At 46.1% G+C, this 27,063-nt stretch overlaps 1 protein-coding gene across 1 annotated transcript in view; it reads left to right on the forward strand.

The window, feature by feature from the left end:
• The window catches only part of LOC144154890 (RAB11-binding protein RELCH homolog), a 91,780-nt gene that overhangs the window by 22,110 nt on the left and 42,607 nt on the right, over positions 1-27,063 (forward strand). The window contains exons 10-14 of the mRNA XM_077685984.1: positions 1,135-1,206; positions 3,457-3,597; positions 7,831-7,995; positions 17,497-17,683; positions 26,102-26,258. Of these exons, the coding sequence (XP_077542110.1) occupies positions 1,135-1,206; positions 3,457-3,597; positions 7,831-7,995; positions 17,497-17,683; positions 26,102-26,258 (722 nt within the window). The remainder of the gene's footprint in view (positions 1-1,134; positions 1,207-3,456; positions 3,598-7,830; positions 7,996-17,496; positions 17,684-26,101; positions 26,259-27,063) is intronic.

Below are 27,063 nucleotides of genomic sequence, written 5' to 3' on the forward strand. Positions count from 1 at the left end.
GAAGAATACTGGCAGAAGTGGTGACCACAAGCTCACTGCCAGCTTCGCTTCCACACTTTCCACACCTTTTCCCCAGTGGTAGCAGCTGTAAACAAAGACAGCACCATCTGTCATCGAGTGAAATTTGCTAAAGAGCTAAGAAAGCTGCAAACTTTCTTTCAGTTCAAACCAAAATGTTACTCTGCCTTTAGTGTCCATTTCAGCAGCCAGGGCAGATCAAGGCCTTCAGTTTATTTTTTAAAGTGCAGCTGGGGGAGTGGCATGCAGTACTTGACGTCCCTATTCAGTCCTCCTGTTATTTCAACAGAAGGGCTTGCCAGTCACCAGTTACCTTATGTCGTGCAGTAGACATTGGTCATACACTGCCTGATAGATGCAGTTGCATTTTGCCTTGCATTACGTTCTTGCCTCTAGGTGATCATTTCACATATTTTTCTCACTTTATATATAACTTATTCAAATATATGGTCCACGACGTTCTGATGTTAAAGCTGGAATGCAGTGTTAACTAAAGTGAGTTTAGTGAGAATAAACAATAATGTTCTATTGAAAACTTTTTTTTTTACTGCAGTCAGCTACGTGAGTCTTTAAATGTTAGAAAAATAAAATCCAAAAACTGGCACATGGTCTTAAACACGATGCTCAATGTTAATCTTGAAGAAAAAAAAAACACTCCTTTTGGGGAAAATGATTCCAGAAAAGGGATTTTATCCAAGATAACATTGAGTTTCAGAAGCAAGACTGCTTCAGTTTTGAGAAGAAAGACTTTCAGAGCAAAGGAAGTCTCAGAACATTGGAGGTGCTTGCTATGTAAACAAACAGCTGAGACGAGCTTGTATTTTGAATAACAGGCAGGTATGAATTGCATTGTATGCTTCAATTTAAACCTTAAACGACATTAAGATACTGCCTACTTACCAGAATAGCAACTGATAACATTAACATCATAAGTGTTGCCATTCGGGCTACAGACCTACTGAGATTTGCGCAACCTGTTCACGACTGTTTAACCTCTCATGTAGGCTTGGCTATCAGGGATTTGCCAGCTTTGCCCTCAGTGTCGTGCATTGGAGCACTGTGCCCTGGTATGGTTTTGCAATGCCACCGCAGTAATGTTGTTCAAACTGTTCCCAGATAAACCACAAGTACTTGGAGAGAAGACTTCTGGTCGCAGAGTCGTGTGGATACTTGGCACCACAGGTGGCTGTGAGTACAGCAGGCATTGCATAGTTGTGTACATGCCGGTTTCAGTGCTTGTATTTTGTTTTTGCTGGGGGGGTGCAGGTATACATACTCTGCATATATTTAATCAGGGTTTTAACGACACAGAAGATTGCAATAAACCTCAAGTGGTACATTTTGTGGTGCGTGCATGTGAGGGTCACACAAATCTGTCGGATGCTCACATTGCAGACTGTGTTGCTGTATATGACTGTGCCCGGCTGTTGCCCTGCATGCGTGCACCATTATGGGCCGGTGAAGTGGTCAGCTTGCTCACGACTGCCCACAAGCCCACCTCTTTAGCTTAGGGTTACTGTGGCAATGGTGTACAAGTCTTTTGCTGTTTTTTACATCTACATGAGCCTACACAAAATAACCTGCAACGTATTAAAACACGTGCATTGTGGTTTCTTCATTGAAAAACTTACAGGGGACATGAAAACAAAATACGTGTGTGGTTCATTAAAAAGACTGCTTTGTCGTGATAACAATGATACCAATTTTACCACAAGCTTCAAACATATAACCTAGATATTAAAGGAGCCATGAAGACAAAATACAAGTTGGTTTTATATGGAAGATTTCGTGTTTTATAGTGTCCCCAGCGCTTGTCCGGATGCAAACGGTGTGGTTTTATTCGAAAGATTTTGTGTTTTATAGTGTCCCCAGCGCTTGTCCGGATGCGAACATTGTTTTATTCACTGAGAAATTAATCAATTTAAGTTAAAATTTTGATTTTTTCGCTAAATCTTATGTTTTCGTTGTCTGCAATGACATCACAGGAACCGATTGCTCTGCAGCCGATTGGGAAGCCTGGTTTACCGTTAGTGAACCTAGATGGTGCCACCATACCATGGCAAGCCGTTTTGTGGGTCTGGTTTATTTTTGACCGTATTTGAACCTGGCTTGTTTTTGTTCAGGGAGAAAATAATTGTTTCGTGAAACATAGTGCTCGCTCGACAAATATGGTCACGTAAGACCATATTTGGCTTGCGTCAATCGGCCAGTGTCGTCTGAGACTACCCCAAGCTCCGCAGTCCTGTGCAGCTAAACCAAGCATAGTGCGTGCAGTACCAACAGCAGTACACATCGGTACTTATATGTTTACGTGTGCTTCCTCTCCGCAACCCTCTCCTTGGAATGAGCGAGCAATTAGGTAGACGCTTTCGCTCCGCAACTCCAAGAGGTGCTGCCTTGACCGTGGCTGAGCTTGAAGGTCAGGTTGACGCTACGAGGAATGAGGCATTTTTTTGTGGGTTTGTACCTGGAGTAGTAGAGCTTTCGCTCTAAAGTTGCTTTTCACATGTGCCTACAATTGCTTGTGTCTCTGAACACATCCTTGTGCAAATAAGTGCCCAGGCCCACACAATGTTCCAGCAGGTAGTCATAGGCGCTAGAGAGCACGCTGTTCTGCATCATTTGAGAATGCTTCGGTGTTGTGGTGTCAAGTGTGATCTCAAGCTCATGGCCCGAAACAAACTTGAGATATTGCGTGGTTGTCTACGGAAAGATTGATGGCACAAGTAGTTCTGAAGAGGGTCAGCTCGTCAGCCTAAAACTTTTGTTCCTGTCAGCAAGGGTGTGGTGTCATAGAGGAGGAAGTACACAGGTCCCGAAGAGCATTGTTTGTTGCGCTCATGGCGGTAAGCTTGCATTGCGTTGCAGCAGGTGCGACTACCATCTATGGTATACATTGAGATGTAGGGGTGAGGCTTACCGACACATTTTTGAGGCTCTGTGGATGTTCGAATTGAGGGACATGTGTTGCCCAGCAAACGAATACAATAGCATGTCTTGAGATGAGATTTAATAGTTACACAGGGGTGCATGTATACGGAGTGCCTGCATGAATTGGGATGCATTTCACATATAAGCTGCACTTTTTTCTGCAAATATCAGTCATTAAAGGCACCTGCGTCGTATCTTTTTTCTTTTTTTTTTCTCGTGTTTTGCGCTATGACACAAGATAGTTTCCTTCCGACGCTTTACTGGTATCGACTGCACACCTTCACGGTGAGGTTTCCTTCAGTTGCGAAAATAGAGGGTGCACACATGCTGGTGAAGGTTGCTACAAGAAATGAAAGAGAACACGAGGCCAGCTGACTTCTGGTGGAGTGAAGACTGAAGTCTTGGTTGGGTTACACACGCCACCGACCTGTTCTATTGGAGCTTTTAACGGATGAAATGCATTTTTCTCTTTGTTAAGTCATTGTGAATATTGTTTTTACGTTTCAGTCCGAGATTCGGAGCTCCCTGCTCCTGTCCATGTTGCAGCAAATGTTGAGGGAAGAGAAGGAAGATGCGGTTCGGGAAAGTGCTGCTCGTAGCTTGGCAGTGCTGCTTGCCTATGTAGATGACGAGGACAAGTTTTCACAGGTGAGCCTTCGCAATACAGTCGAACCCCGCTACAACGAACGCCGCTTCAACGAAATTTCCGCTTCAACGAAATATTTCCAATTCCCCGTCAGCTAGCCATAGAAGTCAATGCAACGAAGTCCTCACCACAACGAACCATTTGTCAGGCTTGCTTTCGCTTCAACGAAATTTTCGATGATTTGGGCTGGGTTTGAACAATTATTTTACAATAAAATAAGCATAGCGCCAGCTATCTGTAGCTTTTTATACATTCAGGACGCTTAGTTTCACCGAAAATGCGCGTTGCGACCACACTGCCACCGAAAACAAAACAAAAAATAACTCATAGGCGCACGCCATTGCTTGATGGTGATAACGATGTGGCTGGCCGTCTTTACACGAGGCGCAGGCCCGCTTCGCCAAGGCGGAGCCCCAGAGCTACAGCCAATCCGTATCCAGTTGAAATTGCATGAATGTGCTCCGCTGCTGGCGCGGTGCCGTCATGTATGCGTTGTGAGCAGCTGTCCTTGCCGTTTTCCTTCTACCATTCTTCATAGCCAAGAGCGAAAATCATGTTTGCGCGTTTGGTCTTGAAGCCTAGTCATCCTATCTTAGTCGCGAGCGCGCGGTCATGTTAAATGCAAGCGCGCGCGTCTTGCCTGCCAAGGTCAGTAGCTGCCGTGCCCTGTCAGAGGATGAGATAACGGCACTGCTCCTGCCACAAGCGAGAGGGGGGCTTCCCACGGCCTAGCAGCTATCTGCAAGTAATCAGTTCGGTGGGCACGCCTTGTTGTACAGCGATACGTTTTGCGCCTGCATATCTTCACCCCCCTCCGTAACGCGTTCTTTGGGTGGTGAAAAAACAGATAACCATTGGTATGTTTGTTATCCGAATAAACATGAGTTATTGCGCGTCACTCCGTTTTCTAAACATTGTATTATGCTGCCAATGTTGCGGAAACGCACGGGGCTATTTTTCTGGCCTTTTCGTGGTGTGTTGGGGCAGATTTTGCCTCAACGAATTTTCGCTTCAACGAAATTTTTCGCACGTCCCGTCAATTTCGTTGTAGCGGGATTCAACTGTATTCACTATGCTATGCACTTTTGTTGTTTGTCGTTCACCAGCCTGCTCACGATATCTGAGCGGGCTGCAGTCATGTTGACTCGTGGGGCTTTTTGTGCTTAGCTGTTTCAGTCATGTGTAGCTGAAGCAGTCGCTAGATTCGAAAACAGTTTAGTAGTGGCGTGCAAATACCGAATAGTAGTTTTCTAAACGAATATTAAATAAAATTAGAAAGAAATACCAAATATCGAATCGAATATCGAACAGCATTTTTTTACAGGCCTCGATTTCCCACAAGTTTTTGTGCAAAAATGGAAGCTACTTCGCATGTTTGGGAGCCATGACGTTCTTTACGACCGGACAAATAATCTTTTCAACTCTCATTCGCAGCAGTCCGGTCGCCGAACCGCTAAAGGCGGTACTTCAGGAATACGGGCGGCCATGATACGCATTTAACACGTTCGTGATCGCGGAAAATGTGTTGTTTTTGGCTGTTCCTGGAAATATTTTTTTCTTGCCACAAAAAATGATTGCTGCTGAAGTGTAAGATACGAAATGATAGAGAAAAAATAGGGCTTTCCAACAGTAATAATTTTAAACAACAGGTTTATTAGAAATTTTATTTAAAAAATTATCAAAACAAAAAAAAAGCACCAAAAAGAAAAAAAAATTGATAAAAACATCAATGCCACTTTGCACAGGGTACACACGAGCAGTTGGTAGAGCGACTGCTTTGGTTAACGGGTTCGAATCCTGGACCAGGACTTTTTCTTCAACTGCGAAGTTTTTGGGAAAGCTGTACAGTTAAACCTCGATGTAACGAAGTCGGTAAAATTCGTAATTTACTTCGTTAAATTGAAATTTCGCTGCATTGAAATTTGCGGTTTTAATAAAGTGTTCATCCCGTGAAGCGTTTCCTGTAAAAGAAAACGTGGCGCGCATACACGGCTGGCGTACTCTTTCTGTTTCTATCGGAGCTTAATCGTCTGCGCGGGCATCAGCGTGAACCGCATGGAGCGTTTCCTCCCCGCAAAAATGCGTCCCGTCAGCCACTGGCGTGCTGACGCAACCGCGGAGACAACCCGCACGCTGTGAGTAGCTCCAGCGACCGCTTCCGCTCGCTGAAACACAACTCGAGGGGCAAACGAGAGGGGCTTGCGAGAAAAAAAAGCGGATAACATGGGCGAAATTTTCACTGTAAAAAGTGTACGCGTCGCTTAAGCGGGATTCACTCGAAGGAGAAACCCTCTCTTTCTGGGCCGCGGGACACGCTCACGTGAGCAGTTTTAGGCTCCGCCCCTCGGTGGGGATTGCCCGCAAATGCTCCGGGAAAGAAAATGCCTCCGCATGTTTTCGCTTGGCGGCGGCGGCTTCCCTCCGCAGGGAATGGAACCTGTTTTTCGCGAATAGGCAGGCACTCAGTCTGGCAGCGCGTGGTCATTGCGGTCACGTGGTTTTATGTCGAAGCGGGTGGAAGGGCGGCTTTTTCGACGTGGTGTGGTCGACACGTGGTGAAGTGACAGGGGCGGGCACCGCTTGGAATATCGCTATTACTGTAGGTGCTGTTGTTGGGAAAACAGGGAGGAGAGCACCTTGGCGTTTGGGGGCGCAATGGGCGAACGAAAGCAAGGAAAAAAAAAAAAAAACGGTCCCGCAGGGTGCCTCGCCGAGAATCCCCTCGCTTCCTCCGCGCTGTCGTCTGCTAGTCACTCCGCGTAGCTCCGCACGTGTGGATGCGCCGCCAAGCCGGGCAATCCGGTCACGTGCTGTTGACGTCACATATCCGTCCGCCTCCGCACGTCTCCTCCTCCGTCGTGTGAATCCCACTTTACGAAAGCGCCGATCAAATATCCTCGGCATCCCCGAGCGCTTCGAAGCTCCCGCCTAATGGTGCGCGCCTCTCCATTGGCGAAACTGGTCAGGCTCCTCCCACTGCCGCGTGCAGCGCGAGTCACTTCCTTGCGCAGAAGCCGCCGCCGGCGCGCAATTGCGGACGCGGGTGTGAAAAAAACGCGCGCGCAAGGCACATAAAGATTCACAAATGCTTGCTGGAACGATGAAACCCAACAAGCATGAGCGAACTCGAATGAAGGGCAAAGCGGCGGCATGCGGCGGCGGTGGCCCTGCAAGAGGTGATTAGGCTTATCACCGCGGAGGATGTTTGATGGGCGCTTTTGTAAGCGGCGCGCATGACGTTTTACTGTGAAAATTTCGCCCACGTTATCCGCTTTTTTTTTTCTCGCGTGCCCCTCTCATTTGCCCCTCGAGTTGCGTTTCAGCGGGCGGTTAAAAGCGGTCGCTGGAGCTACCCACATCGCGCGGGTGGTCTCCGCGGCTGGTCTTCGTGCGGGTGGTCTCCATGGTCTCCAGTTCTCCATGAAACTTCGTTACATTGAAATTCCGGCAAACGGAACTTCGTTACACAGAGGGTGAAAATACATGGTGTGCGTACACTTGAAGTTACGAAAAATTCCGTGGTTCGTTACATTGAAGTTCGTTACATCGAGGTTTAACTGTATTACTTTTCTTTGTAGCCGTACGACTGCAGTGAGCTGGATCTCAAACTTGCCTTCGCAGAAACTTACTCCACCTTGAGAATTTCCGCTAAATCTGGTCGATTAACACTTGTCCATCACTTCGAGTTGTTGATCAATTCGCTCTCGTGCTACAAACTGCTAGAGTTGGTAGAGCAACTTCTCCGGTTAAGCGGTGGTCCCGGGTTTGAATCCTGGACCAGGACGAATTTTTCTTCAACTGCGAAGTTTCTGAGAAAGCTGTATAGCTTTCCTGTGTAGCCGTACGGCTGCATTGAGGTGAATGTCAAACTTGCCTTCGCAGAGGCAATGTGTGTGACTTCTTAAAACTTTTAAGCAGCAGGCATACCAAAATGAGAAGAAAATCGAGCAGAGTACTCGTTTATGTATTGTAAGCACGGTACAAGTGAGGAATTTTGTTTAGTCAAAAGTGGTTCTGCCACTGTTCATACTTGGAAGTAGTGCTTGTTCGTGTCAACACCCTTCGTCCTTCATTCTGTTTTAGTGCTGTAAACAACTTGACCAAACTTGATCAGTTGAGTCTTGGTGGAAATCCTTTAGCCTGCCTGTCTCCAGTGTGGCCGTCTGATGTTGTGTCCCTCTTGTGTCGTGCTGGCTGGGGTGCGGTGGCAGAGCAGTGAAGCGGAGTCATTGCAGGCGGTTGACCTGGCACTGCTGGTGGTGACTGATGCCCGAGCAAGCATGGCCGAGCTGGCGCAGACTGTGCTACTGCCGTCGGTCGCGGCGTGGGCGCTGGAGATAGGCCGCCTGGAGGACGCCCTCCTGTCCACACTAATGAAACTGCTGGACGACCACACCAAGGTGACGGGGACGGGTGGATGCTTTGGAAGGCAGACAAATTCGGTTCAGTGTGCCTGTGAGCTCCCAAGTGATTTAGTTTTCAGCAAATATAGAAAGCTAATTTTGGGGAAGGGTAGTTTGTGCATATCCTGTGTTTCATGTACTTAAAGCATAGCTGCGAGCCGGCCTAGTTGTCAGTAAGGTAAGCCAGCCTAGTTGTAATTGATGCATCTTGACAAATGGTGCACACAAATGCGCGTGTGCACTAGTTGTCAAGATTCACGTACTTGTGCTTGACATAAAGGAAGCAAAGCCTAGCCAGAAAAAAATTATATTTTTTTGGTACAAGTTATCTTTTAGCAAACTCTAGTACAAGAACACAGAAGTGTGCAAAGTCCTGTGTACCCCAATTACCTTTTTTTTTATCTCGTATCTGTGTTTGGGAGCTGCGTGAATGTTCGTATTTGAAAATACAGTCTACGCCCGTTACAACGGACCCTCTGAATCCGGAAAAAAACGTCCGCTGTAGCCGAAGTATGCAGTATCCGACGGTAGGGGGGGGTGAGGTGAGTATGAGTCCTAAAGTGGGTACTTTGAGCATATGCATAGTACAACTTTGTTCTTTCTACACGCCTGCAGCACCTCTGCACAGTGTTCGCGCGAGGGCAAAGAATCGCGTAAACACAGTTTCCAAAGCTTAGAACCGGCACCTGGAAAAGGCCTAGCGCTTGTGGTCAAGCGTGTAAAGACGCATGATGAGCCGAGCAAATAAAGCAAGAATATAACTAGGCGCACTTATTTACCAGTTATAAAACATCAGTCGTGGCCATCAGCATTAGCTAGGCTCTTTTAAATCCCCTCACGACGAGGCAGGTTTTCCCGAAACCATTCGTCAAACAAATCGGATCGCTGCCTGACGTTCCCTCAAGGCAGCTTCCAGATTTTGAGCGATTTTAGTCTGGTCATTGAAACAGCTGTAATGAAATAATCTGATGACGGACAGCTGTAAAATCGAAAGTTAGACCAGTTGGACTGTGCACGGTTACCGGCAGATTGCACACAATGGATGGGGAACAACCCCCATTGAGGTTTGCCTCAAGAAATGCTTGAGGCATTTCTTACCTTTTTCACCAAACGGAACGGGAACGATGCATGCGTGGGAATAATAAAAGCCGAACTTCACTTAACCCGAGTTTTTTATTACAAAAAAAAAAACTGACGAGGGCAGACTCGCCTCCGAGTGCGCCACTTTTTTCAATCTCACCGGAGTCGCGTTTATCGGCACTGGCCTTGTTCTTGACGGTAGAGCGGACCGTCTGCTTAGACAGGCCTGTACTTTTGGCGATATCGGCCTGTTTTTCCCCATGTTCGACAGCGTTAATTACGCTTAATTTATCGGACAGTGAAATCAGCTACCCTGCCGCTCATGCCGCTGGTCGCACACACAAATAAAAGCCACTAGAACTGGCTTGGCTTGGCTGCGCCAACGACCCGGCTGCCAGCAATGTTGCCAGACATAACAGTTTTCTTGCCAAAATAAACAAAGTAAAAACACATCGGAAGCCAGCCTCGCGGAAGTCCGCTATAAACATTCAGTCGAAACAATTTTCGCCCAAAATTTAGTCTGTTGTAGCCGATAGTCTGCTCTAGCCGGGTCCGTTATGAGCGGAGTGGACTCCATTTAAAATGCATGGGGACCAGACAAACCAACAGAAATGGTCTGTTGTAACCGAAAGTCCGTTGTTGCCGGATCCGCTGTAACGAGCGTAGACTGTATTGCATTTGATTCGCTGGCAGTTTGTATTGTTTGTACTATGTATTTGATTTGTGCTAAAGAATGAGCTATTCAGGCACCTTTGGTAAAAATTTAAAAACTCGCACCAGCATTAGTGGGAGGATTCTAGCTGATGCACAGTTCAATGCGAGCGGCAGTGCAGTGCGTTATGAGGAGCACTCTAGCTACCTTGTTGAAGTTTGCCATGACCAGCTACTTTTTCTCTTTCATGGTTGGTGAAGGGTTAAAACAAAAATAAAAGTTGCCTTTGAGCAAAGGCAATTTGTATTCTTAACCCTTTGTGTTCCGTTGTTGGGCCCTGCCCAAAAACGCAACACAGCTGTGGTTGTCCACTGTTGGGGTATGCCAGATTTGGGTGTTCAAGGTTAAATTTCGTGGTTTTTCTCCCTGCGATGCGCCCACATTCTTTGTATGTGTGATGCGCCATCTCTTTGGGGATAAGTCAACTTTGTTTTGAAGTTTTCTTCTTTTTGCACTAGGGTGCAGCACAATGTTCAGCACGGGCCATCTGGATTCCAGAGCATTTTCACATGCGCGCTGTTCGCTAGAGGCATGGCCGCCTTCTCATCGTGTGCGTTCAGCGGTGGTACACTTAGAGAAAGCGATGATGGCTTCAGTGAGGAAGAGAATTGCGTGCCTCCATCAGTTAGTGATGACAACGATTTAACAGAATTGAACGACGAAGACCACGACGGGGGCGGAGACAGCACCGTGCGGATCATTACTTTGTGAGCTGCGCATTTTGTCGAATGACAATGAAAATGATGGCAAAAGCTTCTTTCCTAGCATTTAAAGGTTTCCAAATTGTCAATAGTTTTAGTTGGAGGTGCACACAGCTGTGGCATTATGGCAAGAAAGAGCAGCGAAACCTGCAGTACCGCCGCAACCTCATCCAACAGCTGGTGGGTGACATGAGGGCTCGAGTTAAAAATCGGGGCCCATCTGCCTGTATGGAGTGCGAGGAAAGGCTAGATGGGACGCGCCATTTCATCTACAAGCTCCCAGGCCGAAGCAGCAAGGACTGTGCTGTTTGTAGTGACAGAAAAACAAAAGGAGGCAGGAGGGGAACTGTGCTTCTCTGCAAATCCTGCAGTAACAGCCCTGGCCTGCGTCCAAGAGAATGCTTCGAGCAGTTTCAGACGCTGCTCAAATATCGGTAAAAGAGTTGCAAGCAGAATTCAGGAAACAAAAAAAATATCCTGTGAGTTTTTTTTGCACAGTTCGTGTTTTTCTTTGCGACGCCAAAAACCGGCAATATAGTTTAGATCGAAACGGCCGGAAAGCAGGTAAAAGTTCCAGTCTGCAAAGGGTTTTAATATTTGTAATTTTTGAGTCATAAAATGCAGTGTGTGGAGTGCCATCCGAGGGTGCTTCAGCTGTCTGCTGCAGCCACAGCTGGAGGGCCGTTTGACAGTGTTTGTATTTTCAAGGCTGTGCTGGCGCCATGTGGAATGTCTGACATAATGGTGTAGACGTTACGTCCTTGTTTCGTGATCCAAAGGGCCGAAGTTCAAGCCCAGCGCTGAACGGTTCTTTTTTTTTTTTAGTATTTGTTTTTATAAAGGAATTTCTCTATTTAGGTTCCTATTTAGGTACAGTTGAGTTGCATTGAGGATAGCTAATTTTTTTAGATTTGCCATTCTAAAAATATTGGAGAAAACGAAGTACTAGTGCCAGGCATGGCATTCACACGATAACACAGCTGGATGTCACTTTGGTGGAGTGATTATACAGTCAAACCCCGCGATTACGAAATCCAGAGGTGAGACAGCTTCGCATATTGCGCAGTTTTGATACAAATTTGTTTTCCTGTGCCAGGCTGCTCCAAAAGCTTGAAAACTGCAAAAATTGCGCCAACCTGCTCCAAAATGGTCTGAGAGCCAAGGATTTTAACGCTCCCGTCAGTTTTAGTGGGGAAAAATGCCTACTGACGGCATACTTTTCCCGCATCTCCAAGGTGACGCTGTTTTTAAAGGTTTAATTGATTGATCATTCAATAAAAACCCGCATAAAATTGTCCCCAAGATAGTTTTTTCGAAAGTCGCAATGTCAGGTTGCACATGTTATATTCTGTGAGTTTTTAAAGTTTTTTTTCCCATATAAAACATTCCAAAGTCCTGAGGAAAAATAGTTATGTGTACTGAAGCGGCAAACTACTTGTGAAAGTTGATGAATAAATGGCAATTAGGAGCACCGTATCTCCAGAACGACATTACTGGGCACCGCCATCTTGGTGTGGTGAAGATGAGAAAACATGACCACCGGGCGAAGCTGTTGCTTGTGGTGCAGGCTGAGTGCTCTTCACCGACTTCTACCGTAGTTTTGGTTATGGGGTGGCTGGATTTACATTTAGTTGTTTGATCTGTTGCGGGAAGTTGCGCGACTAGAAAGACGGGAGTTCATCAAAAACAAGGTGGTGCCCGCGAATTCGCCGTGTTTTGGCCTGGAGTGTGAGGCACGGTGCGCGCTTGGAGTGAAATTTCGGACTCATTGCGGTGTTATAAAACGCCGAGTTATTCCTGCCTTTGATAGCAAGCTTGCGAGCGGCGGGAATGGGACGATCGACACTGCAGATGGGGCGGCGCAGGCTACATCGCCGCAAAATCTTCAAGCAGTGTCCGATAGCGGGACGGGCTATTATTGCACGGTAGTAATCATGGTTCATCTATCTGAAGTGAAATTTAATGCCAAATTTAACGGCTAAACATACCAACGTTACTCAAATTACAATCGTAGTGAACGTGTACCTTGGGGATTGAAATGGAAGGGCTGGAGGGGTGCGACGACTGTCGCCTCGTTTTGCGCAACTTTTGCCGTGGCTCTACAGTTGTGCATAAAGCCGAGTCTGGAATTAAAAAATATTAATTTTGGCATTCGCATGAGAATAAAAATGCCTTACGATGGCTTAGTTTTTCAATTCGATATTTTAATCGGCGCTCCACATTATCCAAGCTAATGAATTTAAACATGGTTTGTAAAAAGGTAGTGCAGCTCGTACCCTGTGATACTCTGGTAGAAAAAACTTTATTGAAAGGCTGTTTCAGTGTTATGTACATTCAAACCTGATTAAAAAGTGCACTTTTCCTTCCCGAGTTGCCAAAAATTTGATTTTTTAGGCTCCTAAGGGGACATAATAAATGTCATTCTTGTGCTCCAAATGAAGGTTTGTCTGCTCCAAAATCGAGATTTGGCTGCTCCAAAAACTGCTCCCAAATCTGATTCAGCTGTCTCACCCCTGGAAATCCCACGAGTATGAAATTCCTGTGGCAATGAAATATTTTCAGATCCCTGGCGAACGTCCAAAGAAGCCCATGTGTTCGTATCTCGCGACAACGAAATCTTTTTAGAAAACAATCCTGCATTAAAGAAATTCACCGCAAGTCCGGTCAGCATTTTATCTACCCATTTGAGGCTAACAGTGTCCAAAAAGTGCTGAAATGCATTTTTTTTATTTCGGACTGGAGGTGCGTAAACTTCTGGCACAGTGCTCTCACATGGCCGCCGCCATATTTGTTTACAAAAAAAAAAAGTGCAGCAGGCAGTAGGCGGCTTGGCGGCAGCCTCGCAGTGATACCACCAAGGGGTGACACATGGTGACTCACGGCAAGGCTTTGCTATGCTAGCCTAGGGCTACCACTAAACAGCGTGCATGCATTCGTTTTGTGCACGGCGATCGGCACGTTTGCTCTCAATAAGATGCCTCCGCCAGCCTAAAAGCGGAAGTTTTTATAGCTACGAGGTAAGGCAGCCATCCTTGCCCAAGTCAGTGGCCCAAGTGGAGGAAGGGAGGATAGTGCCGACAAGCTTTGGAACATTTGGAACCGCCTGCAGCTTGCTCTGCCATTTTGAAAAGCAAGGACGCCGCTCTTTAATGGTACACGTGCGCAAAACAAAACTGACGGCTGTGGCCTTTCTGGACTCAATAAATCGGTGCTCAATTAGTTATGTGAACAGCATTGGAACAATGAGGTGCCACTGTCTGGCAAAGTTTGTCAACAGAAGAAGCTTGCATGCTCGGACATACTCGATGCTGAGGATCAAGGAGAAAAACGTCCAGAGAAGGCGAACCCACGGGATGTTTTGGATGCATTTGACATTATTCAGTCCTTCTTGGGCTGCCGGCACAATGCGTAGCAATGAACCACCCCTAGTAGTGTGAGAGCTGAGCTGTGGAGTTGCTGCAAGGTAAAGCTCGCAAAGTGTTATATCCAACTTTCAGAAATAAATTTTCGGTTTGCGGGCGATTTTGTTGTCATTTTTATTTCATTCTCGCAGTAACGAAATTCCGTCAAAAGCGAATTTTTTGCTTTTCTCGGGGGTTTCGTTATTTGTGGGGTTTGACTAGCTGAATTGGAAAGCATCCAGATACAGCAATAATAAAATACTTGAAAATGTCTATTGTCCCTCACGTTAGAATTGTAGCATTTGTACTTGGCGTTTATGATTTCCTTTTCCTGCAGCAGTGCATGTAGATGTGCAGAAGGTACAGTCTTTGTCAAAATTGTGTGGGCCAGGGCGACCGTGGCCGGAGCAGGCGGGCGGCCGAGCAGGGGCGCTGCGTTGCTGCTGTCGGCTGGTTACGCGGCTAAAGAGAGCGAGGAAAACTATCGCGCTTCCTTTCGTAGTAGGGCTGGTGCGATAAGTGCAGCGGGGTCGGTTTCTCAGAGAAGGCGCACTTCGCTTCAGCACAGGCACTTTGTGCAGTACTTGTCGCTCCGGACACACTACAAAAGCAAGAGCAAAATTTCCCCTCGCTTTCTTTAGCCCCGCAACCAGCCGACAGCGGCAAGCGTAGCGCCCCTGCTTGGCCGCGCGCCTGCTCCAGCCACAGTCGCCGTGGCCCACAAAATTTTGACAGGGACTGTACATGTAGCATTGAGTGAGCAACAGCAGACTAATGGGCTAATGTGAAGATGTACGAAGTAGTTAGCCAGACAGCATGCTGCAAGCTGTGCAGGAAAACTAAGCAAGCAGGGAGCAGCATGGCTGCCTCAAGCATCGCGCAAAGGCAAACCATCAAAACCACATGCTGCCCATGTACAGTCAGTAGAACGTTTGTCTGTAACGCTCGAGCGGCGTGCTCTGGACTGCACGGGAGACATCTAGTGAAAGCGCCTTGTGCAAGACCAGTAGAATGTGAGTATGCGCCACCCGTATGAGCGCAATGGATGTGTCCCTTCTTGCTGTGCCTGTTGTATTGGCCTCCGCGCCTTCTTTGGCCATGAGAAGCGCTTCCTGCAGTGCCAGGCCGGGAAACAAAAGCAGAAATTACCCGCCTTGGCACGTGCTACGCGAGTTTTCCGTCTGTGTTAGCTTTGGTGCACAGCTGTTCATTATGTCAATGATACAAATGCCCAAAATTTGGCAGCAGAAAGGACATTATAAAAATAATATAAGCTTGCACACAGCGAAACAGTCTGTATGACTGCCCGGTGGCTTTAGTTGCTAAACGGCACCTACATGTGTGATGCGGTTCCACTAATGAGGCATACATTCAATGGCCGAACCCTTCACAGAAAGCGACAGCATAAAAGAACCTTGCAGAATCGCCTGTTTATTTTAATTCACTTTCTGCATGCCACTTATAGCAGATCCCGTGCGATACCCATGCAGCGTATCAGCAGAACGATGACGCAATGAACAGCTGTGCGCCAAAGCTAACACAGACGGGAAACTTGCGCAGCGCTCGCAAAGGCGAGTAATCTCGGCTTTTGCTTCCCAGCCTGGCACTGCAGGAAGCGCTTCTCATGGTGAAAGAAGGTGCGGCGGGCTCTGCCAGAAGGGAACAGCCATCGTGCTGATACGGGCCGTGTATGCTCACATTCTACCAGTCTCAAACCAGGTGCTTCCACTGGATGTCGCCTTCGCAGTCCGGAGCACGCTGCTCGAGCGCTATAGACAAGCGTTTTACTGACTGTGCATGTTGTAAATGGAGACAATACTGCCCCTTGGTGAATTGAAGGGGTGGTTATATTTTTGTCGTCTGTTGCTAGCCACATGAGGTATTTTTGCATGAGATTATTCGCTTGGTAACGTCAGCTTTCTGTTGTGCATGTCCAGTCTCTTTGGGAAATGACATTTATTCCCTGAATAGTTGCTCGAACATTTATGTGTTGTTATCACGATTGTTGTTATTTCGTTATCAGAAAGTTATCTCAATGCTATGTTTCGAAGGTTCTCCCACGTTCTAGAGAGATTAAAGCAATTAGGCAGCAGCTTTTTTTTGCAAACAACTAATGGCACAAAAACCCCATGGATTTTCAGAGGTTCTGAAGTTAGTATTCAAATGGAGCGCTTGCTGCATGCAAGATTTAGTTGTTGTAAAAGGGCAGCACCCATTGTCCAAAATATTTGAGTAAGTTTGTTGGTAACTCATTGCAGCTATCGGGAACTTTTTTTTTTTTTACATTGAAGAATTAGCGGAATGGAATCGAACTGCTTAGCCACTCTGAGAGGGAGAATGGGCCATGCTTTTGCATTCCAAAGAATTGAATGAAATGGGGATGTCCATTTTACAATACTGGGGGGCACCCTTCTTGCCAAATAATCATTAAATATTGACTAATGGCATGCCGTCTGTATGTGTCTTTTCTGTTAGCTTTTGGTGTCAGTATCGCTTTATATAATTTGTTTGCGTTTTATGTGTTTTTTGGCAGCTGATCTTTTTTTGTGCACATGCATGTGCAGTCTGAAAACAATTAGGTTTTTTAAAGTGCTCTTTAATACGAAAGTGTTTTATGCTAGGATACACCAAGATTTCACTGACGTCATATCCGTCACGGAAATGATGCCAGTACAACAAGCACAGGAGAAATGGCAAAAAAAGTTTCATTGACGCAGATGGTGCTGCCGTCTAGGAAAGGTGAAGCAAAGTAGTGCATCATGATGCTAATGAGCCGCGACAGTTGGCGCCTCGATTGGGCAGCGTAAGCAGTGTCGTTCGCTGCAATGCCGCGAATGTGACCGATTTGGTGCGGAGAAAAACGCCAGCGGGAAGCGGAACGCGTTCGTGCGTTCATGGTCCAAGCTACGAACTCTGCCTCTCGCGTTCCACAAGCTGAGCTCGTCGCAACACAAACGTCTGTCGTACACGCTACGGAGCAGGACCGAAGTGGTCGCACCTTGCCGAAGTGACCCGCCAGCAGGACATCGCCAAGCACACCCACAAGACAGCCGCCAACCCGCAAATCATGCTAGTTTCACTGCGGATTTCGCTGCACATTTCACTTTCGCGTTTTACCGATTTGTATGACAGAGGAATCAGCCACAGTTTTTGTTTATTACCTTTGCTTATACATTACCAGCTTCTAAAAAACATCTTTTTGTACCTGAGCGTATCAATTTTAACAGAAATCCTTCGCTAAGACAGGACACTGTGCTTGCTAGATAAAGTGCCATGAAACCTCAATAATTTGAACTCGGTTAATTCTAGTTGTCGGATTATTGCAACTGGAATATCAGCATATGAAATGGTTTGGTATAATTCAAACTGGTTTATTTGAACAAATTTTGTTTCTCTTAAAATTTGAACTAATGACATTGTGCTTCATTTGAATATTTTATCGCCTAGGGTGTAACAGTGGCAGGGCTGGCTGTTCAGCTGACCTTGCTGGTAAGGATTGTAGCTTTAACAAGTTGCTGTTCATGAGCTAGAGAGAATGTGTCCAAGTGAGTGTCCGAGGAATCTGTTGCTTATGCGAGGGTTTTCCGTCAAACTCTTGCTGCAGGCCCTGGCATTGCGATCAGCTGATGGCTCTACTGCTTTGAGCCAGTCTGAAGAGCTACACTCTGTTCACCTCATCAAGGCACTCAGGGCCCTGCTGCCTTTCCTTTTTGTACGGGTTGTGGAAACTGGTCCCTACATGGCCCGCCTGAATCTCAGAGACGACAGTGCCTCGGACGTCACCTTGAAAGGTGGGTCGTCGGGCTCGTGTGGAGGGCGCGGGAACCACTGCGGCCTCTGAGCGCCCTGTCTGTGTGGACGCAAAAGGGGCTCAGAAGGTGTCTAGTATTGGGCCCTGTCACTGCAAACAGGCTAGTAGCGTTTTCTGGAGAGATGTGGGTCATGCATGGGGCGTAGTAAAGGAGCAGCGAGGGCACTTTGCTTCTTCTGTACTGCCGTCCTGTTTTTCTGACAAGGACTGTATTAAGTCTTCAAGAAACAGCTTGGGCATTCAAGGGGTACTTCTCCAGAGCGTGCATCTTAATGAGGGTACTAGTCAGTACCAAAGCAAATGGAGGCACAAGAAAAAATGACTACGAGTACAAACACGTTGTACCTATTTACCATAACTGTATATGAACTTGCCCAACTTTTAGTTTTCATGAACTGAACAATGATGGACTGATTAGTGCACAAACAATGCAGTGTATGGGTCTGTTTTCTATCTGTTCTGTTACACAAGTAGCATTCTGCTTCAGCTAGCATAAACCAGATATTTACATGCTCTTGTTGCATGCAAGGTTACACGTGTAAGGCTATTTTGCATAGCTTCAATGTTCTGTGAAATGGCCAATCAAAGGGTTTAGAGTTTGCATGCATGTGGTAGGGCCAACATTTATTGCTGCATTCTTTGTAAATTTCAAATACTCAAAAATTTCAAATACTCCGAACGGAAAACTGTGCTGTGAATCGAATTGAATAGTACACTATTCACGTAATGTTCACAGTTTCGAATATTTGCATACCTCTAGTCTTTTTTCACTATTTTTATCAACTTTGTTCAGCTGATTCTTTTCTCAGGCTTATATCACTATAGTCTCAGTGGGGTGTCTTAATGTTACTCGAATTAAAAACAGAAAAAAACTTTTTTTTTTTTTTTCAGGAACATGGATGAAACTGAAATGTTACATTATTTTTTGCGCTTAGCAAAACGAAGTCACCTTTAGTTTTTCACAGTGTCTAGATTGGTGTCTGACAGCACTCCAGCTCAGCGCTACAGCCATGGCTAGAGTGCCGTCTGTCGACATTCGAATTTTTAAGACTGGGCTGACTCAGGCCATAACGTCTACTGTTGTGGTCTAGACGTTTCGTCATAGCCTCCTATTACTAAGGGTGGCGGATCAAGTTCCGCTCTTGCCTTCTTTAATTTTTTTTTTAAGTTTTAATTATAATTTTTATGGCTTTTGTTAGTTTGCACGGCTTAAAACGATTTTTTCTGTTCGTTAGGTTATGTTAGCTTAGTTTAGGTTACATTCATGGAGAGTGAATTATTGCTAGATGCGGCATTTTTTTTATCGAAACGCCGGTGCACGTCACTTTAGTGGTGTGCTTATATTGCCTTCTTTAATTTTTTTTTTAAGTTGTAATTATAATTTTTATGGCTTTTGTTAGTTTGCACGGCTTAAAACGATTTTTTCTGTTCGTTAGGTTATGTTAGGTTAGTTTAGGTTACATTCATGGAGAGTGAATTATTGCTAGATGCGGCATTTTTTTTATCGAAACGCCGGTGCGCGTCACTTTAGTGGTGTGCTTATATATGTACCGTATTTACTCAAATCTAACGCGCCCTCCATTGTAACGCGCACCCATTTTTCACGGTCCGAAGAATAAAAAAACGCTATGTCCTCGATTGTAACGCGCACTAGACTTTCATTATTTAATACAAAAATGCAACTTTTTCTCACTTGGAGCAAGCAAGGTTTATAGCAAAAGGTGGCACGAAATGAAATGTGCCAGTTACTGCTGGAAAGACAGTCACCATGACGACGGTCCGGGGCAGCGACAACGCTGCCCCGGCAGCTATGTTGTTACAAGTCTCTGAGCCGCTCACTGCTGGTGCACGTACTCCGCCAGCAGGTCTTCTTTTTGGGGATATCGCCCCCTCTTTGGTCTGCTGAACCCTTTCCGTGTCGCCTTGCTTGCGAAAATTTTCTCTTTCTGTTTGCACCAGTCCCACACGCAAGTGTCCGGAACACTGAACGCACGTGACGCGGCTCGATTTCCATCGCTCTCCGAGCGCAAGATTACTTTCTTCTTAAACGCAGCATCGGGGTGAACCCACCATGTCTTCGCAGTGGGAAACTCCATGGCGGAAAGAACAGAGGAACGCACAAAGAGACTATGCAGACAACTGTGGGCTAGATGGGCCTACATACGGGATAGCAGAGGACCCGGGCTAGCTTCGCTAGAGACGTTGGGCGCCAATGTGGGCTCGATGGGCCCTAGGCGGGCCGAAGTGGGGTTCAGGGTGTTCCCCACGCCCGGAAATGACCCATCCAAAAAGCCCCAGAGAGGTTCGCGGCGTCCACGAGGGAGACGCCGCGACGGGTTCGACTCACCGACAAAGGCGACGACAGGCTCCAAAGGGCCAGGACGAACCGGGGGGTTTATTGGCCGAGTGGTACAGCGCATAACAAACGCCAAGACAAGGTTAAGAACTACACTGTACCAACGCGCTTCCTAAGGCCCTGCCCGAACGGGCGGGCATGGCCGAGGTTGCACGTGGGCCACTCGCAAGGTAGGGGTAGGCCTACCCTGCGTGTCTGAGCAGGGCCAAAAGCAGGTCCCGGCCGAACGGCGCGGCGGGGAGGAGACGAGCCAACCTGGGACAAGCAGTGCCTCGGTTATCCGGCTCCGATCTCTTCCATTCCCCATCTCTCCTATCCATGGGGCAAGAGCAAGAGAGCAAGAGAGAGACCGAAGTGCACGCACCGCGCTTCTAAAGGTGCGGGGGAGGGGAGGCAGGTTCCCGGGTGAGGAGGAGCGACAGCGGCGGGCGGCGGTGCAGTCGGTGCCCGCCGGCGCGTCGGCCCACGAGGCGACGTCACACACGGCGCGGGAAAGCGCACTGGTTTGAACGCCGCGCTCGCGGGAGGAGGAAAGGGGATCTAGCGGATCCCCACACAACGAAGGCAAACATACGCCGACTACGAAGCGTTGGCTACGCGTTCAGTAGTGAAGCAGCCATCTTGAAACATTGATGGCGATATGGTACCGCAGTTTTGAGTCGTACTCGATTGTAATGTGCATGTGATTTGGGGACCTATTTTTCCGGAAAAAAGGTGCGCATTAGATTCGAGTAAATACGGTATTTCGCGGGAGCTGCGAAAATCTGCACTATAAACGGTACCACACTGTAAACAAAGCATGTGCGAATCCAGCCACATCGCTATCTAAGTTTCAATCATTCTTTGTCTATCATCACTTAAACAAAGGCCTCTTAAAAACAGAGGCGTGGTATTAATTTCGTCTTTTTTCCCCTATCAGCCACTGCTGAAGGGTCTGACAAGCTTCTTCGCGGTCTTACAAACTGCGAGCACAGCTTTAACTTCCTTTGTGTTCGTGTTTTGAAGGAGCATGGCTGTGTTCCTTAGCGCCTATGAAGGGATGGGATGCGGTGATATAGCGTGATAAGAACGCAAATGGTTCCACCCCCCTTCCAGCTTGCGTTCATGATGCCGAAGGCGGTTGCTTATAAGAAACCTCCAGTGGCGCGGCTCGCTATCTCCAAATGTTCGAAAAGTGAAAGGGCAGCTGCTTATCTGCCAACATTTTAATAGAAACAACTTACCATCTGCGGCGGGGAGGGCTCGCTGTCTTCTGAGGTGCATAATCAAGCAAGGGCAGTTTTGGTTATCACGTGAGTGCAAATGGAACACGCAAACAAAAGGGCGCCCGTTTTTTTTTTTTTTTTTCCTCCCCTATGTCGAAGATAGAGGAAAGCAGGGAGCGCGTACTGAATCGGATGGCTGATTCTGTCTTTTTTTTTTTTTTTTTCTTTCTCACAACCCTAAAATGATGCCCCAGCTGTGCCGGTCAGCGCACCTACCAAAAAACCGCACTATAAACGGTATTGTGCTTCGGGCAACCGCATTTTAAGAAGTATGCATATGCATTGGTTTCTAAGGGAGGCAAACTGGTGGCCACAGAAACCCACGTTATATCCAGTCCCGCACTATAAGCGGTTACGTTATAAATGGTCTACACTGTAGTACCGTCGGACGGCACTCCAGAAACAGCCATATGTTGAATTCCAATGGCAGATCTGGAGCGGTCGCCAAGCTCTGCTGCAGAGCCTGCTTCTCCCTGTAGAGCAGGTCCTTCAAAGCTGCCTTTTGAACACACCCACTCCCACCGGAGTGAATGCTGAAGCATGACGAGAAGAGGAATTTTCCGGCAGCCTTTATGTTCGAGCCCTTCCAAAGGTGTCTGCTTCCCTGCAAACGTTTTCTCCAGGGTGTCGAACCGAAAAAAATACCGGTTCGGTTACGGTTCGGGTTCGGGTGAAATAATTTCGTTCCGGTTCAGTTCCGGTTCGACAAAATCACGTGCCGAACCGGTTCGCGAACCGGTTCGGGAGCTTGAACCGGTTCGCGAACCGGTTCGATGAGTTGAATTGTCACTGAAATTAGAAAAAAAAAACATTTAGTAGTTTAAAGCGACAGTAAAGTCAAAACACAAACAAAAATTCAAAATGCTGCTGTTCCCCAAGGGCAGTGGCGCAATTGCAAAGCAAACTTTAAATAATCACGAGATATTAGAAAAACAGATGGAGTGGTGACGATTTACTACCTACTTTCTCGTCCAGACTTTATGTTGTCCTAGCAACTATTCATAAAGCCACCGCCAAGAGATATGACGGTGGGATATATATTCTGCCCTTTCATTTTTTGTTGAAATCGCAATCGTCGCTATGGAATCGCCTATCACGATTACCTTGAAGCCTTAAATATAGGTCTGCGTACTGGCGTGTTGAAATATCAGCGCTTAATACCAATAGCGCACTTTTTTTTATATTTGTAACAAAACAGAAAAACCCTACTACAGGCACATAAATACTACCAATGAATTAGATCATTTGGTCACCCTGAATAATTTCTTAGCTGTCACCCTATCGAATGTGTTAGCCACACTTTTGTTAAAAGTAAGCTTTAGTTAACGCTCAGTCACTGCATTATTGCTCTGACCACTGCAATTCCTTTTGCGAAAGCTATACTGGATGTGTGCATTACAATCAGTATGTCATCGTACCGCCTGACCCCCGGCCATCGTTCAAGTGTGCTACATTGCGTAATCTTATAACAGATTATGCTGTTACAAAATGAAAGGGAAATTTTACGCGCGGAGCATGAGAAGAACGTTTTTGGGTAGGCGCTCTTTAATTCGTCCACAGCAGTACTCCCCTCTGACCTGCCTCGGTGGCTCAGTGGCTAAGGCACTGCTGAGCGCGAGGTCGCGTGTTCGATTCCCGGCCGAAGCGGCCGCTTTTCTGATGGAGGCGAAAAGCAAAAACGCCCGTGTGTACGAAATTTCGGCGCATGTTAAAGATCCCCAGGTGGTCAAAATTAATTCGAAGCCCTCCACTACGGCGCGCCTCATCGCCTGTGCTGGGTCGGCGCGTTAAACCCCACAATCAAATCAAATCAGTACTCCCCTCCGGATCGAGTAGCAGTAGAAGTAATGTAGCGAGTTGGGCAGTCAGTACAAGTGCACCTTCGAAAAAAAAGCAGATCTGAAAGAGAAAAAACTGCAGAACAAGCAGAAAAGATGATCGCTCGGCGAATGGGACAGTGTGAGGTACCGGCCGTCCTTTCTGCACGTGTCATCTGATTTATTACTGTTTCTGCTTCCAAGACAAGGTCGAGGACTGCAGTTTCTTGCCAAGAGATTAAGTGCGCACCTTAACAGTTTTTCCTGACATATCTGTTGTTATTTGTACTTGTAAAAAACGGAGCTTGTCCACTGTACTGTCCTCACAAATGGTCGTGGGTAAGGGACATCGAAGCCACTTGTGGTCAGCATCAAGCGGTTTAGCCACTGAGCAGCTCCTGCGGTCAAATTTGTCAGATATTACAATTTTCAGGTGTCGAACCTTTTAAACAAATTATGAAATGGAAAAGGTTTGCACACATCGGGCTTTCGCTGCTGCACACTGGAGCACTCCTGCAGCCTGATTTCTCCACTAAAGTTGCAGCTAGGGAAGGGCAAAGTCGTTTTATATCCCCTGCAAGCTGCGGAGAATGACATTTCCTTTGGTCAGCTTCCACTACGCTCGCGCTTCCAGCAGCAACAGACCATTGCTACATTGGTGCTCATTCATTTCCCTTGTTGTTACATAGAGCGTGATAGTGTTCAATTGTCTGGAGGGGGAAGTGAGCGAGCAGGTACGAAGTTGATGGTACGTGAAAGAAAAAAAAGCCTGAATTGCATTGACTGTGCAATGTCAACAACAGAGGGTCGAACCGTTTCGGCATGAACCGGTAACCGTTATTTCTTTTTTCGGTTCAGTTCCGGTTCGGGTTCAGCGTGCTCAAAAAATAACGGTTCGGGTTCGGGTTCAGTTCCAGCAAAAATACCGGTTCAGTTCCGGTTTTCGGTTCGGTTCGGTTCCGGTTCGACACCCTGGTTTTCTCCTTTTCTAGTCTCAACTTAGATCATTTATGACTTTAGCCTCGATGGCGTCCAACGCCGACCTTGATAAAAACTTCACCGGACTTTTCATAGGCAGGCCAAAAAAAAAAAATCAGATGCCAAATGCACGTTTACACACTATGTCCACCCAGTCATTGTTCGAGATGGAGCTAGCTGAGCTGCTCGCCACTTGATTCCAAGTTTGGCGTCGCACTTGCTTTCCTCGTCTAAGGCACAAGTGTGACACGTCGTGCAGCATGTATTGCCATCGTGGACGTTGCGCGCATTTGCCGAGCAGATGCCATGGCAGTTTGAAAAGGAGAATATACCAGAGGCAGACGGTGACAATGTCACGAGTGCCCCACGAGTTCCGGCTGACTCCGTTGATTTCGGGGGAGCAACTCTTTTTGCTCCACGGAGCAACCTTGTCTGCATCGGTGCTCTCGATCTGCCATTAGAACAGGATTTGGCTGCTCCTGATCTGCCATTGGAACGCGTTTGCTCCAAACAAAGCGAAGAAGTTGCTCTGAAAGTACTCCAGACTTGCCATTGGAATTCAGCTTTAGTTTTTTTTATATTTTCATGTTATTGCTCATGACATTACTCATGACATGTTATTACTAATGACAAACCACCTCATGACATTGTCATAAAATTACTTGAATGAAAATTCAAAAAAAGAAATGCTATTTTTGAGGGAGCACAAGCGAAATCAAAATGTTGCATTATTTTTACTTTGTAGTAAAACCGAAAAATTAACTTCGTGGTTTTCAGTGCCGTCACATTATTACTAGGCCAGATGCTGAACCACCTCATGACACTCCCACCTAGCGTATTAGGCGTGCCTGCCATTGCTTAGACACTTAGTGGTCATTAAAAAAAGAAGCAAAAAAAGCAAACAGTTATTACTCTGGTAAACCACTAAAGTAGTTAGGAAGACAGAATACAACTTAACTTTAATCAAAGGTTGCCATAGAAGAATAACAAACTTGTCAAGCTTATTGTGAACTGCTCCGAATGAGGCTAGATAGTTACAAAAAACGTAGTAGATGGAGTTGCAATGCTTAGGAGACCTGAAAATACTCGCTTCTCAAAAAGAAGGAAACTGGTGGCAGGTTGCAGTTTTAGTTGACAGCTATGCTACGCCCTGTCGATATTGTTTGTTTGCTAAAAATTGCTTGAAAAGAATTCACAGTTTCTAAATGTATTGCAGTTCTGAGAAGAAAAATGCTGGTTCTACCCAGAACTCCACACTTTTGTGCAAATAGCTGTTAGCACACCTGCCATGCAGGTTAATGTAGGACCAGCATTTTCACTTTTGGCACCTGAGTCTACCTTACCAGACCAAAGGTATCTTGTCGCTAAGCGCACTTCATGACGTGATGCTCTTGAGATGATCTTGCACCAAGGCACTCTTTAGGTATGATGCACAAGTTATATAATTCTAAATTGCCGGAAGGAAAATGCATCGGTGTTTTTTGTTTTGATTGCTGCTTAAAGTCACTATACAGTGTATATCCCCGAATGTGCCTTCATAATTTGAACTGTTTTATCAGTACTCAATGGGCATCGTCTTATGATGTTTTTGAGCTTAGGTTAGTAAAAAAGAAGGCTTCTTTTAATTTTGTGAAATATTTTTTTTTGTACATGCAATAGGAATGACTCCAGCTGTTACGAGCCATTATTTTTTTGTTCCAGAGCTGGCCCAGAATTGCACCGTATAGCTCGGAATGACATAAGAATCACAGCGAAAATGATTTTGTTCCCACACCCTTGTTATGTGTGTGAAGTGGCAGCTTTTGTTGTGGCGAAGTTTCAGTAAAGCCCTCTCGGTTTGTTTGTTTCCTGTTGCTGCAGCAGCTGTATAACGAACCGTACTATGCTGAAGACCAGAGTTACATTGTCTACCCATGTGACTATTTGTGCTCAGCCTGTGGCGGTGAGCTGAAAAATTGGATTTGAACTTTTTGGAATTGCAGATGACAGGCTGCTGCCGCCGCAGAATGCTCTTCTTGATCCATTGAAGATCTCAAGTTATACTGTAAATATGCCTGCCATAATAGTAGCATTCGACGAGCACATTGGACAAGAATGGTACAAGACATGGCCTGCCTATGACTGGCTTCTCAGCAAATTGTAAGTTCTTCCTTACATTCTGCTTGTGTAGAAAAGCAAGCTTTTGCAGCTGTGTCCGCACTGTTTTTATAGTATTTCTCTGAATAGGAAAAAGAAAAAGACAGAGTGAAAAACAGGCAAGATTGTGGGTGCACTTTTAAGTAATATGTGCATTTCCTAAACTTTTTTTTAGATGTATGTGAATACTTTTAGTCTACTGTTTGCTATTTTATTCTGTTTGCAGTGCATTTTTACATTTCAAAGTGGATGGTTTTCTTTTTCAATATAGTAGAATTAAATTAATACAAATAGAAATTGCATTGCTGCAAGACGTGCACAAAATGCCACTTTGGTGCATCCTTTTAGATTATTTTTCTATTTGGCATCACAACTGTGGGAAAAAATAGGTCAAAAACACAAAAAAGCGTATGACAACTGGGGTGCATGAGAAGATTGAGAAATTTTTTTTTTGTAATTGTGGGTGCTAATGGTGTTAAAATAAATCCACCCTGTGATTTTCATCGGAATTTATCACCGTTCAAAATTTCACATTTTAACTTAGCCCCATAGGTGACGCGACAATCGGTAAACGTTGTCTGATCACTTTGCCAGATTAAGGAGCAGTTGGACCATGTTGTGAGCTTGTAGTCCATGCTGTGAGTGATTGATGTGGTGTTTATTTGAAAATATGGAGGTACTCCTTATGCTGATGTTAAGTGGAATGTCTAACAATGCTGCATGGTATGCACAGGATGGAAAAGTATATCGCGGGTGCATCCTGTATGCCTGTGTGCGTTTTGTCTGCATGCGGCAGTGTGTTGAGTTG

Source organism: Haemaphysalis longicornis, unplaced genomic scaffold (assembly GCF_048455015.1).
Source record: "Haemaphysalis longicornis isolate Haplotype H1 unplaced genomic scaffold, Haemaphysalis longicornis Haplotype H1 scaffold_1, whole genome shotgun sequence".
NCBI classification, from domain to species: Eukaryota; Metazoa; Arthropoda; class Arachnida; order Ixodida; family Ixodidae; genus Haemaphysalis; species Haemaphysalis longicornis.